Raw genomic sequence first — 12,160 nt, forward strand, 5'->3', positions numbered from 1 at the left:
GTTGTAACTAGGGAAACTGTGAACAACTTATCACAACGAAGTTAAAAAGTCTCTGACTAGAACATTTACTGTGCTACTTAACTGTTATATATTATACCTGCCTATATCAATTACTCAGCAAATAGGATAAATTACAGTTTTGTCATTCTATGAATTCTTCTTTCTCATTAACATTTTTGTTAAGTCAGGAAGTTCAGTGGTTGTGAAAGGACACACACACACACACACACACACACACAGGCATTGACTGTAAGTATCGTTACAATGAACTGTAACAGTGGTCTTTTTATGGTTGGAATTCAATGTTGCTTTCTCAGGACGGACTACCTTCAAGTTAGAGCCTCTCAGGCCAGCCTGTATTTTTCTTCTGATACAAATAATTTGTCTGACTTTTCCTTCAAATTTGAGAAATAAACAGTACTGTATGTAAAATTGTACTGTATGTAAAATAAGACAAGACCGTTTAATGTTGCTTCTGACTGCAGTTGGTTGACAGTCCTAAAACCCAATTTTGTAACCTTTCTCTGCTGCCTAATCCAATAACCAATACAAATTTGGTGCCAAACAGCTACCTTAGGATGCTGAATGTTAAAAAGAAGAAAGCCCTCACATCACTATGGAACAAGCTTCCTTGTGAATGCTTCTCAAATGGGTACAACCATATACTTTTCAAGTCCAGGGTGAACAAACATCTGCCTCTACAGTTTCAACCCAAAACATGTAAAAGTGGTTTGTATGAGCCTTGTTTTGAGGTAAAAAGTGAAGTAAATAAAAAAAAAAGCCCACCTGAGCCCTGTTCTCGCGCTCGGCAGCGGTCAGTTGGACCACGAGGTTGGCCTTCTCCTTGGTCAGTTCCTCCTTCTCCTTGGCGACGCGGACCACGGTGTCGCTCTGCCTCTCCACCTCACGCCGAGACTGCAGCAGCTCCTCCGCCAGCGCGTTCTTGTGGCGTGTCGTCTGTAAATGGAATATTGAATATTTCATAACTTTTGGCAACTATTTCATACTATTATTAATGGTAAACCTCCTGAATCATAAATATTGTAATAGTGCTGACCTTTCAAATTATTATTTGTAATATACTGTAAGCCTGATATGATGATGATGACTGGACAGTGTACACTAGTGAAGTCAAACTTCTAGATAACTCAAGAACTGTTAGTAGTAATATCTAATTGCAAGAGATAAATCCTGACAATATGGCTATAAAAGAATAAGCTCATTCCTTAACTGCTGTATGCATCCCGACCAAATTAATGCCATCCTCCCATGTCAGAGAATTTTCAACACTTTATTTCCTGATCTTACCTGAGACAGTTGCTCAGAGATCTCAGCCTTCTCCCGTTGGACAGACATGAGGTCCTGTTCAAGCTTCTCCCTGGTCTGTTCTGTCAGCACCAGTGACTGGTCCAGGCCTGTAGAAACAACAGGAAAGTCTTAGGAAAGGGATCCAATGCAATAATTCAGGGAGGCAATACAAAAAATATAATGGATGAGGAAGTCCGACATTTATTGCCATTTTTTAGCACATTTTTGTAAAACTCAAGCTATGTGATGCGTCTCTTTCTTTTTTGTATCACCAATAACCAGCCTTCAATATGAAACTATCATCAATGATGTCACATTTTTGCCTCACAGATATCTATCAATATGCTATGGGACATATTAGTTGATTCAACTTACTACGGTGTATCAAATTGGCCAGGTAGTATCCATTTGCCAGACAGTTACCATTGGCCACATTTGGGCTGGGTGGCTTAGGACCTTCTCTACATGGCCATTTCTGACAGTAATGCTCTTACCGTCAAATATCTGCTAGGAGATTAGCTGTTTGCTACTCACCGCTCTTCATGTTCTCAACCTCCATCTTCTCCTGCTCAGTCTTGACCAGTTCGTCCTTGAGGCTGGACTTCTCCTGCTCCAGTTCTCCCTTCTCTCCCATCAGGGAGGCCTTCTCAGCCTCCAGCTGCATGATCATCTTGTTCAGCTCGATCTTGTCCTGGGACAACAAAATGACGACAAGTTTAGCTCATGTTGTTCTGACGATTGTTCAATGGAACAGGTAAACAATTTCGGTGGCACACCCCATTTCATTTTGCATATTGGAGGCTGCACAACTTCCAGTCTAGCCAGAGGTTAATTCAGAACCAGAGTAACAGAGGAAGGATATCCCATCAGCTACAAGATGAACTGAGTTTCTCTTCAACCTCTTTATTTTGGTAAAATTAGCAGAAAAAACATTTTTTCAAATTCAATACACAAACATGTGAATTTTCTAGTAGGATAATCTGATAGAGAAAAGATTTCAGTTGAGTGTTCATCTTCTAACGTGTCTTCTCAAAATAGACACGTATGTTGGAAACCCAACGTTATGCTTAAGTTGTGAGAAATTGAATTGCAAAGAGTTAAGATAAGGACATTCTGGCAAATTCTTACCTGTCCCAGGCCCTCGTTGAGAGCCTGCATCTTGAGCAGTGAGTCCCTGAGGCCGGCCTCCTCCGTCTTCAGTTTGCTGATCTCTAGCTCCAGCTCAGCACGCTGCAGCTCCACCTGGTGATTCAAAAAGAAATTGCGTCAAATTTTGCAGAATGATAAAGCCTTGGCTTCAATGGCTTCACTGGTGTATATATTACAATTATCAGAAAACACAAGGCATTGTGTTGAGATTTTGAAATCTTGACCTTCTGATACACTATTTCCTGTATACTTTCACAGTCAAATGTTGCTCGTAGACTAAGATTAGTTGACAAATATCTCTTTCTACCTGTATAACTTAGTTTCAATTTCTTATGCCAATGGGCAAAATTTTTGTCCATCTTGAGTGACAAATGATAGAAAGATTGACACAGGCTAGAGCACTGCTGATTGTACACATGCATGTACTACACTGTACCTTGGAGAGAGATTCAGCAATCTCTGCCTTCTCCTGGTCCAGCACCTCCTTCTCCAGGATAGCTCGGTTCAGAGCCTCCTTCAGCGTGACCGTCTCCTCACGCAGAGCTGAGTTCTTCATCTCCATCTGCTCCTGCACACGGTTGCTGAGGAAAAATGGGACACGAGGTATGAAGGGCTTGTCAGATATTGGGATTTTCTTCCACATTTATGAGTACGTCTCTCACTTTCTAATGTTTTGTTGTCTGTCAGACATCTTTGACAAAAATTTTTGATCTGACATCTGAATTTTAAACTCTGTGAGATGTTATTTCACGCATTTTCAATAGCAAATTCTTACAATGTATTGAGTCAATCAGATGAAATATTTGTCCCAGAAGCAAACTGAGGGGTAGTTCTGATACATTTCAGTTTTAGATCAATTTGCTAAACTATATTTGTTGGACCAGTTCAGCTGAAATCTAGAAAAGAAGAAAAAAAGACAATCTCTACCAACACTATTCTGTTAAGGACTGTAACCGAGGACATGACACATATTTTCCTAGGTCTAATAAAATTGTCGTACACTTTCCAAGATGTTCCAAATGTTAACTCCTTAGTCAGTTTCTTACCATCGTTCGATCTCCTTCTGCCCACGCTCCTTGTCCTTGATGACATCGTCCTTCTCGTCCTCCAGACTGTCCCTCTGGTGCTGCAGGTCGGCGTTGGCGGCCTGGAGTTTCTGGTTCTCGGCGTTCAAGGCCTCGATTTCCTCGTTCAGGGAGGAGCGGATGGACTCCAGGGCAGACTTCTCGCTGCCCGTCAGGTCCAGGGCGTTCTTGAACCGGTTAGAGTCGCGGACTGCATCGTCCTTGGCACGAGAACTGTAATTACAAAAGCCATTAGTCATTGCATGAATGAATCAAAGACCTTTTATGTACATTCATGCTCAGATACAATATATTTCATTGTAAAACTTTCTTAAAAGATCAATATCGCCAATTACTTCACCAAACTTTCTGATAGCAAACCTTATTTTTTTCACATAATATCCTATCCATGTAAAAAAAAATTTTTCCTTTCTTTGTTGAAAAGAACCTTGATCCAATTGATAAATGACAGAAAAAAAGGCAAAACCATGTATTTCATGAAAGGTGAATTGTAAGCAAGTCTATAGATAGACCACAACTTTCCTCTCTTCTTTGAGGAATCATCCTGATTAATAACCTGACGTGAACTCCTTGTGAATATTTCATCTTTTGAGCATCGCCGAAAAAGTCAAGGTCACAACAACAAAACATACCCTAACCCAAAGCATTGAATATTTCATCTGTTGCACATTCCTGCACACAATGGCTTTTGCTGAAACTTTACAGCAATTAGTACACACTCCGATAAAACCAAATAAGTCCTTCAAGTGACCAACACAGGGAAATGTTGCAACACACTTCTCACCCAAAGCTATTTCAGGGCAGTAAAACTGGATTTTTGAATTTTTTTAATGTAGTAAGTCGAATCAACCATATCATATAGCATACTGATATCTGTATCACACAAAAATGCAGTGTCGCAGACAGAATAAGGTTGCTTATTTTGTATTGCAGACAGTTTCTAGCTGCTGTTTTTATTGGCGGTAACCCAAAATAAAGGGACTTCTCACATACAATGTAACTTGTTTTAGGGCTATTTCAAATGCTTCAAGTATAAAATGTTGACTACTTACGCTGCATCCAGCCTCTCCTTGTAAGACAGGACTTCGTTCTCAAGACGCCTCCTTTCGTTGTCGGCATCGTCCAGTTGCTTCTTGAGCGAGCCGCCCTGGTCTCGTTGGGCGTTCAGCTTGGCCCTCAGCTCCTGTATAACCAGGTGACAGTGTGTCAGCGATGTTGCTCGTATCATTGTATACCTTATAGTTATGCTGCTTGCTAGCACATCATAGGCCTACCGCAATGTTGCTCATATCATAGCATGTACATCTTACAGTTACGCTGTTTGCTAGCACATTCTAGGGCTACCGCAAAGGGTTAGCTAAGCACCAAACAAAAATGCAAGGACAGCAAAGATACCATCTTATATATACCTGATGCAGGTCCCAAAGGAATAACTGTGCAATGATCAATCAATCATGAAATTGGCCACTTCTGGGTAGCTACGTTTTAAAGTTTTCTTGCAAATAAAATCTTTCACTACTCACTGCGAATTTCACAACACACTTTTTCCATGCGAGAAAATTGTGTTACATAGTAGCCTAGACATGCATGTAGTAAGCAGTAATGACAGCTGTAGACTGCGTAGAAAGTCACTGTCCCAGAAGATGCACCAGGCTATTATTAACCATATACATATTGTATGCACGGCTTTTTACGCCAGAGTACACATGTAATCACCTCCCGCGGGACCTGTCCTCAATACAGGTGACCTTGATAGAGGAAATGCCACAAATTTACTTGCACAATTACTGTAAGTACACGCATTCCTTTCATGGCTTTTCATTCTGTCCAAAGTTAAAGGATTTTAAATTGCCACCTTTCCATTCAATGGTTTAACAATGAGAATTTGCTTGTAGAATGCAAGCATACTAGTTTCCATGGAAATAAATAAATGAAGGACTGTCATCCTCCGGTGGATTTTTTGCATCATCATAATGTAGAAAATGATTATAGTACTGTAATTGTCTTATATGTTTGGCAGCATGGCAGCAGCTGGCTATATTTAATTTACACCAAATGACTTGTTACACCTAACCCTTGCACAATCTAATTCTAAACATCATTGAAAGCTATGTGTATACATGTACATGTATCCAGTGATGTCTAGTATATTTGACACGAGATGTCTAAGACTGGTTGTGTTTTCCGTACCTGGACTTGGAGTTGCCGTTTCTGCAGCGCAGCCTGCACGGCGCCCAGGGTGGACTCGGCAAATGCGGGAGAGAAGGTACGGGCTGGCGACCGTCCACGGCTCGGGGAGCGCCGAGACGGAGACGGGCTGCGCAGACGGCTGGGAGAGGTGGACCTGTGGAAAACAAACAAACAAACAAACATAAAATTAGTCAACAGCCAACATGAAGTACAGTATACCCAGTTTTAAAATAGTACTTCTGCTGAATATGGTATCTGTGACATTTCTTCTGAACATATCTTAAAGTATATACCTGTAATGAAACTTTTCACTTAAGCAAAACAATTCTAAGGATTGATTATTATACAGCTGCAATCCGCAGCCTCTATAGTCTAATAATCTTTGAAAGCTGTGCTTTTTGCCACAGAGCGGTATAATAAAAATGTAGAACATGAACAAAAAGGTAGTTAAACTGAAACGAAATCCACTTTTCGTAACATCTTCAAACATGCATGTCATGCGATGAGAGTAAAAAGAGTATGGTAAGAAAAGTTTTGTTGCCATGCAGCCCAATGCATTCTTCATCTTGAAATGTCCATCTGAAGCTCATGGGAAACAGTAGGAAGGAAAGCAGAGCAAACAGAGGTGTGGGAGAGGGAGACTTACTGTATGGTGAGCCTGTTGAAGAATCTCCAGGATTCCCAGGCTACTGCCCTACACAGGCATCACACACCCCAGCAATATAAGGGAAGAGGAGACAGCAAAAAAAAACAGAGGCAAGAAAATAACTGACAAGAAGGCAGATGGACCGATTCCCAATCTCAAGAGTGAAATTCAAACAGGAAACACTGTACCATGAAAAATTGAAATGCAAGAATCAAAGAAGCAATAAAGAAATGAAGCAAAATCACAAAGATCCAGTTTGCAGCAAAATATCCAATATCTTTCTTCATGTCAGATATAGTGAAAGAATAAAAAATTATTCTGAAAGACACATTGTGTAAATACTGAGAAGAGACTCTAGTTTGCAGCAAAATGTTTCCAATGTTTCTTCATATCAGACAGTGAAAGAAATTGAAGACTGAAACAGAGCTTGGAAAGACTGCATACCTCAAGCTCAGGTAAATTCCAGTTTGCCTCAAAATAATCCCCAATGTTTCTTCATAGATTATCAGAGTGAAAGAACATTGAGAAAACAGACCTTCAAAAGACTCTATACCTCAGGCTCGGGTAAATTCCAATTTGCCTCAAAATACCCCCAGTTTCTTCACATCATGTGGTGAAAGAACACTGAAGAAACAGAACTCTGAAAGCCTGAGAAGTGTACCTGAGGCTGAGGTCAGCGTCAGCCATGGTGTCGTCGTCCTTCTCCCCGGCGCCGTCCGCGTCCGTGATGACCACGTTGGCGATGTCGCGCAGAGCCTGGTGCAGAGCCTCCGTCTCGTCCCGCAGAGCCTCGGCCTGGGACCGCTCCAGCTCCTGGGTGGCCTCGGCGCGGCTGGTCTCCTGGAGGGGCACAGGAGAACGACTTGGTTACTAATGGTCTTCAGAGAACCAAACCTAAGCTAGCATGGCTCAAAGCCCGAGGATCATTCCAAGAAATTCACATGTTACAACAGCCATAGCCTACTATGCACACTGCAACGTCTAGAACTGACAGAAGAGTGTAGAAGTTATTTACCAGGCCCTCGATGGTCTTGTTGAGGTCCCTGACCTGCAGCTTGAGGCGCTCGTTCTGCACGGACAGCTCGTTGATCCGGCCGCTCAGGTCCGAGCGCTCCGTGTCCAGACGGCTCTGCAGGGTGATCACCTCCTTCACCTGGAATGAATGATTGAATGAATGAATGGTTTATTCAGAATTGAAAATATATAATATATGGAATACACAGTACACACAGACAACAGACTTGCAAGCAACCTTACTACTTGCACTGTGGTCAACATTAGGTATCATTAAAATACATTATTGTACTACTGGTACAACACGCTTTCAAAACAGTATTATAATAAAACATTATTGGAATAAATTGCTAAAATCCTTATCAATTTTAACCTCTTCAAACCTGTAGAAAAAGTGGAAAACTTCATCTTCCACAGCTTCCAAAAAAGAAGTCAAAGTACCCCCCAAAAAGTTTAGATTGTGTTCTGAATAGAATAGTCACTTGTTCTATGTATAGAATAGTCCCTTGTTTCACTTGAATGTACATGTATGTTGTATACATTGTATGTTACAATTCGTTCACGGGCATGAATTTTCAATTTTTCACCTTCTCGCGCAGCTGGTTCTCCAGGTCGGAGCGGTCAGCGCGCTCCTTGTCCAGCTGTACGGACGTGGTGGAGTCGGCCATGCGGGTGTTGGCCTGCAGGTTCAGACAGGCGGAGTGCAGCGAGCGAGAGGACCGCGTCATGTCTGCACGGATGCTAGACATGTCCCTGTGTAAGAAACAAACAGAATTTACACATTATGTTAAGTACAGATCTTTTTTGTGAATACAAACAGGTAAGATATACATGCATGATTGTACATTTTTTACCATTTCAGCATGATACAACCCTGCTTGCACCCAAAGGCAGAACAGCATGCTTTTCTAGTGATGGGACAATTTTATTTATTACAGCTTTCATGTGAAAAAAGATCAGTCTCAGTCCCAAAAAGAGTACAAATTGCTCAAGCTCACCTCTCGGTAGCCGACTTGACCTCAGCGAACTGGCGGCGCAGCGACATGACCGTACGCCACAGACCCAGCAGACGACCGTGCTCCTGGCTGAAGTAGCTGTTGAAGGACTGAGCAGCGAGAGAAGCATACGGAATGATTATCATTGACGGTCACTGATGAATGTAGAACTTTTGGGTACAAAATAAAAAAGTAAAGAAAGTGATCTCGATCCAGTTTAAACTAGCTCACTGAAGAACTGGTCGTGACAGAAAAGACAGACTCTATGTACAGTACATGTATTTACAAATTCATTGTCCTAAGGACAGTGACCCTTTACAGTTACTGTAGTGTGAATATCGAGTGAGTGAGATTTGAACTCCCAACCTCTTGGTTCAGAAGCAGGGTTACTACATGTATACCACTGGACTACGTTTGCTACATGTACTAGTGACAAATTTGAGCTGGAGTAAAATGGCGGTACTCACGGCTTCCTCCTCCCTCCACTCAGCCTCCTTGTTCTCCAGGTCCTCGCGGGCTCGGGTCCAGTCCTGGGTCAGACGCTGGATGTCGGCGGTCAGCTGCTGGTTGGCCTGCGTGGCCTGGTCCAGCTGCTCACGCAACATGGCGTTCACGTGGGCCAGGCTAGCACTCCTGTCAATCAAACAGGTACAACACGTGATGAGAAATTGAGAACCAAGTTGTTAATGGCATTAAGTGCAACATCAGGGAAGCAACCGTTCACCAAGAATATATAATTTACACTTTTCATACTTGAAGCGTTTGAAATACTAGTAACAGTAGCCCCAAAATGAGCTTGTGAGGCATCTCTATTTTTTTTGGGTATTGCCCATGAAATATTTTCACTCTTGTACTAAAGGCAAACTGCAGTTGGAAGATCATTTAAGTAATGCAACAGTGTGCTGTTCACATATAAGGAAGAGCCTCATCAGTCTAAAAGATAATATTACCTCTGCTGCTCCTCCTCCAGCTTGATCAAGGCGTTCTCCAGATCCATGCTGTGTTCCTCCTCGCTGGCACGCAGACGGGCTTCTGACGTCTCCAGCGACCGAGACAAGTTGTCACGGGTAGACTCCAACTGAAACACCAATCTTACCATTACAATCCTGACAAATCAAGATTTAACCGTTTCCAATGATTATAGAAAGTAGATAGAAATGAAAGTGCGCATTATAGCAACATCTTTTCAAAACATGGTGAAAATCAGCCTTCGTCTCCTTTCCTGAATGAAAGCTTGAAGTAAGTTGTCATAAAAAAAATCCTTCTTAGACCATAGAGATTAGATATAAGACAAACTATGTCTGTGTCTGGAACAGCATCCATGTTCTTATCTCATTACAAACACTGCCAAATTGATTTTTTGTGTCTGTTCAAGGGTTATAACCACTCTCTCTCCCCCTTATGATGACCAAACAGCTGCCATTCTCCATTCTTCTTCCTTCCTCTTTAAAAATTCATACTGACAAAATATTCCAGGTACTTCAGGACACACCCAATTAAGCCCAATTCTCATTGTTCTTTTTTAGAAAATTGGAATAACAGGAAGATCTTGGGGAGTTCTCACTATGCTACAAATGCAGTGTTATTACATTAATGTCTAAATGCTCCTTCAGTATCATAAATAAAACATGCCACTTATGTTGCCAAAAAAAGCTGAAAACATACTATCAGTCCACTATCTAACCCTTACAACTCTAAAGCAAATTTAGTGCCAATAGGGCATTCAGTTACTACATACATGTATCAAACAGTTAATATGAATAAAACTTAACCTTTGGTTGAGGTAGAGCTTGAGAAAGGAACGTTAGGAGGGTGAACATAATCTCCTACGGCAACTCATGGTGGCCACTGCTACATGGTTTTAAAAATCTCGGCCTTTTTACTTTGTCCGTTAGATTTTGAAATGTTTAACGTGCAATCAGTTGTACTTCTGCACACAAACTTGACGTATCGTCAACAGATGTGTCAATATGTCACTTGGCAATGGCTGGAGAGGCAGTCATTTGGGTTGGTTCAGTTCATATATTGAAAACATGGACTCATAGTAGAATGCTACAATTGCACAGAGTCAATAGAATTTGGTAAACAAAATAGCGCCGAACATCGATTAGCAGGCCAATTTTTAGGTCAGGTTTTCACCCAAACCTCTATCGTAATTGAACTGTACATCATGACAAGTCATATGGAATATTCCACAAAAAAACACTGATGAAATTGCACTATCCAAACAATGTAAGGTGAACATTATAAGTTTGTACTGGATCAAGATAAGAGGTAGGTTCAATACTACTCCAATTCAAGGTCATACATTATTACTATAAGATAAAACCTACCTTCCAAAGCCTTTAACAAATACTGAACTGGCAGCCAAATTCATTCTAACTTTGAGAGGTGATTGATTTACATAGCTTTTATGATATGTACATGACTGAAAATAACACTGTGGACTGCTCTAGGACTTGAACCTTGTACTTGGGAGTTTTCACGTGTGGGTATTTGACCAAATAAGGTATCAGACATGTCTGAGCTTTATTCAATAAAGGTAGGGACTTTTCAGGCTGGAGTGTACTTGTATTTCTGATAACTTAAAGGGTTTTTGGCATATCTGAATAGAGGCTAGCAATTCTTTCTCTTAAAATTATTATCAGTCGTGCTTTTGTTGCTCAAAGTTTACAGTTTCCTTGTTTTGCCAGTGATAAGTGACTTCAATACAAGAACAACTTCTGTGTCAAGATTTTTTGCAAACAATTGCACAAGAGGCTATATCTTCATTGCAGCCAGAGGGAGTGAAGTGCACATTTCTGACTTTCCTGCACATTTACCAGGCAACGACGTACACGTCCTGTCGAGGGATGCCAGACGTTTCTGACATTTCTGTCAGCTGGACAACAGCTAGGCACTAAATGGAAGGAACAAATATCACTCCAGATAAAGAGTGTGTACACGGCATCTTGAACCTGCTAAGTATACTGAGAAAACTGCTGCCTTGACACAGTCTGACATAGTTCCGGGGAACAAAACCATTTCATAATCGATATCAATGACTATACAGTTAATGTGAAAACTTTGGGTCAACAAACAAGGATTGATCGTAAAGTTTCATACCATGAAGTCAATGCACTTTGGTTGACATTTTTGACATTTACTGATTTAGACAAACTAGTTTAACGGAACAATATTGAAGGTAAATTTGCCTGCAAGCAAGCTAATTTTGGATGCGGCCACTTTCAACAGTCAATGGCACTGGTTTCTGAACAGTTTTCAGTATGAGCCATACATTTAAATTGACTGAGTGGTGGAGGTAAAACTTGTCTAACATGTGCAGGTGCACCAGTGCACACGTATACAGTAAAAAGGTATTTCAAGCCCTGTAGACACATACATTGTATGTAGTTGAAAAACATGTTGTATCATTCTGTAATATTTCTGATTTCTACTTTCCTTCAATGGAGACAATGAAAAACAGCAACAACATGTACTGAATTTACAGGACTGTACTTACCCGAGTAACCTTCTTCCTGAACTAGAATCAACCACGCAGTATTAGATTAGAAGGAAGAGTCAAATGTACAGCAGTGAGTATGAGCAAAGCCAGAGAAAATACACACAGAAAGCATCCCAAACTTAGAGAACATTGAACTGCAGCTATTTCTATTGTTAGAAAAAAAGGGCAGACATTAGGGTAAAAAATAAGTTGATAAAGATCTGAATCAAAAGCTGTTAGACTAAAGTGAAAATAACAAATCAGAAAACTAGAAAACAGGTACTTGGTT

At 40.9% G+C, this 12,160-nt stretch overlaps 1 protein-coding gene across 12 annotated transcripts in view; it reads right to left on the reverse strand.

Moving 5' to 3' along the window:
* Positions 1-12,160, reverse strand: part of LOC109484187 (rootletin-like) — a 69,103-nt gene that overhangs the window by 17,957 nt on the left and 38,986 nt on the right. For all 12 annotated transcript variants that reach the window (XM_019787419.1, XM_019787416.1, XM_019787415.1 and 9 more), the window contains 14 exons: positions 9,338-9,465; positions 8,855-9,020; positions 8,391-8,497; positions 7,980-8,145; positions 7,394-7,531; positions 7,040-7,218; positions 5,733-5,886; positions 4,595-4,725; positions 3,504-3,755; positions 2,894-3,038; positions 2,437-2,550; positions 1,843-1,999; positions 1,309-1,415; positions 787-957 (listed from right to left, as the gene is read on the reverse strand). In XM_019787419.1, the coding sequence (XP_019642978.1) occupies positions 787-957; positions 1,309-1,415; positions 1,843-1,999; positions 2,437-2,550; positions 2,894-3,038; positions 3,504-3,755; positions 4,595-4,725; positions 5,733-5,886; positions 7,040-7,218; positions 7,394-7,531; positions 7,980-8,145; positions 8,391-8,497; positions 8,855-9,020; positions 9,338-9,465 (2,115 nt within the window). The remainder of the gene's footprint in view (positions 1-786; positions 958-1,308; positions 1,416-1,842; positions 2,000-2,436; positions 2,551-2,893; positions 3,039-3,503; positions 3,756-4,594; positions 4,726-5,732; positions 5,887-7,039; positions 7,219-7,393; positions 7,532-7,979; positions 8,146-8,390; positions 8,498-8,854; positions 9,021-9,337; positions 9,466-12,160) is intronic.

Source organism: Branchiostoma belcheri, unplaced genomic scaffold, assembly GCF_001625305.1.
Source record: "Branchiostoma belcheri isolate BF01 breed outbred unplaced genomic scaffold, Haploidv18h27 scaffold69, whole genome shotgun sequence".
NCBI classification, from domain to species: domain Eukaryota; kingdom Metazoa; phylum Chordata; class Leptocardii; order Amphioxiformes; family Branchiostomatidae; genus Branchiostoma; species Branchiostoma belcheri.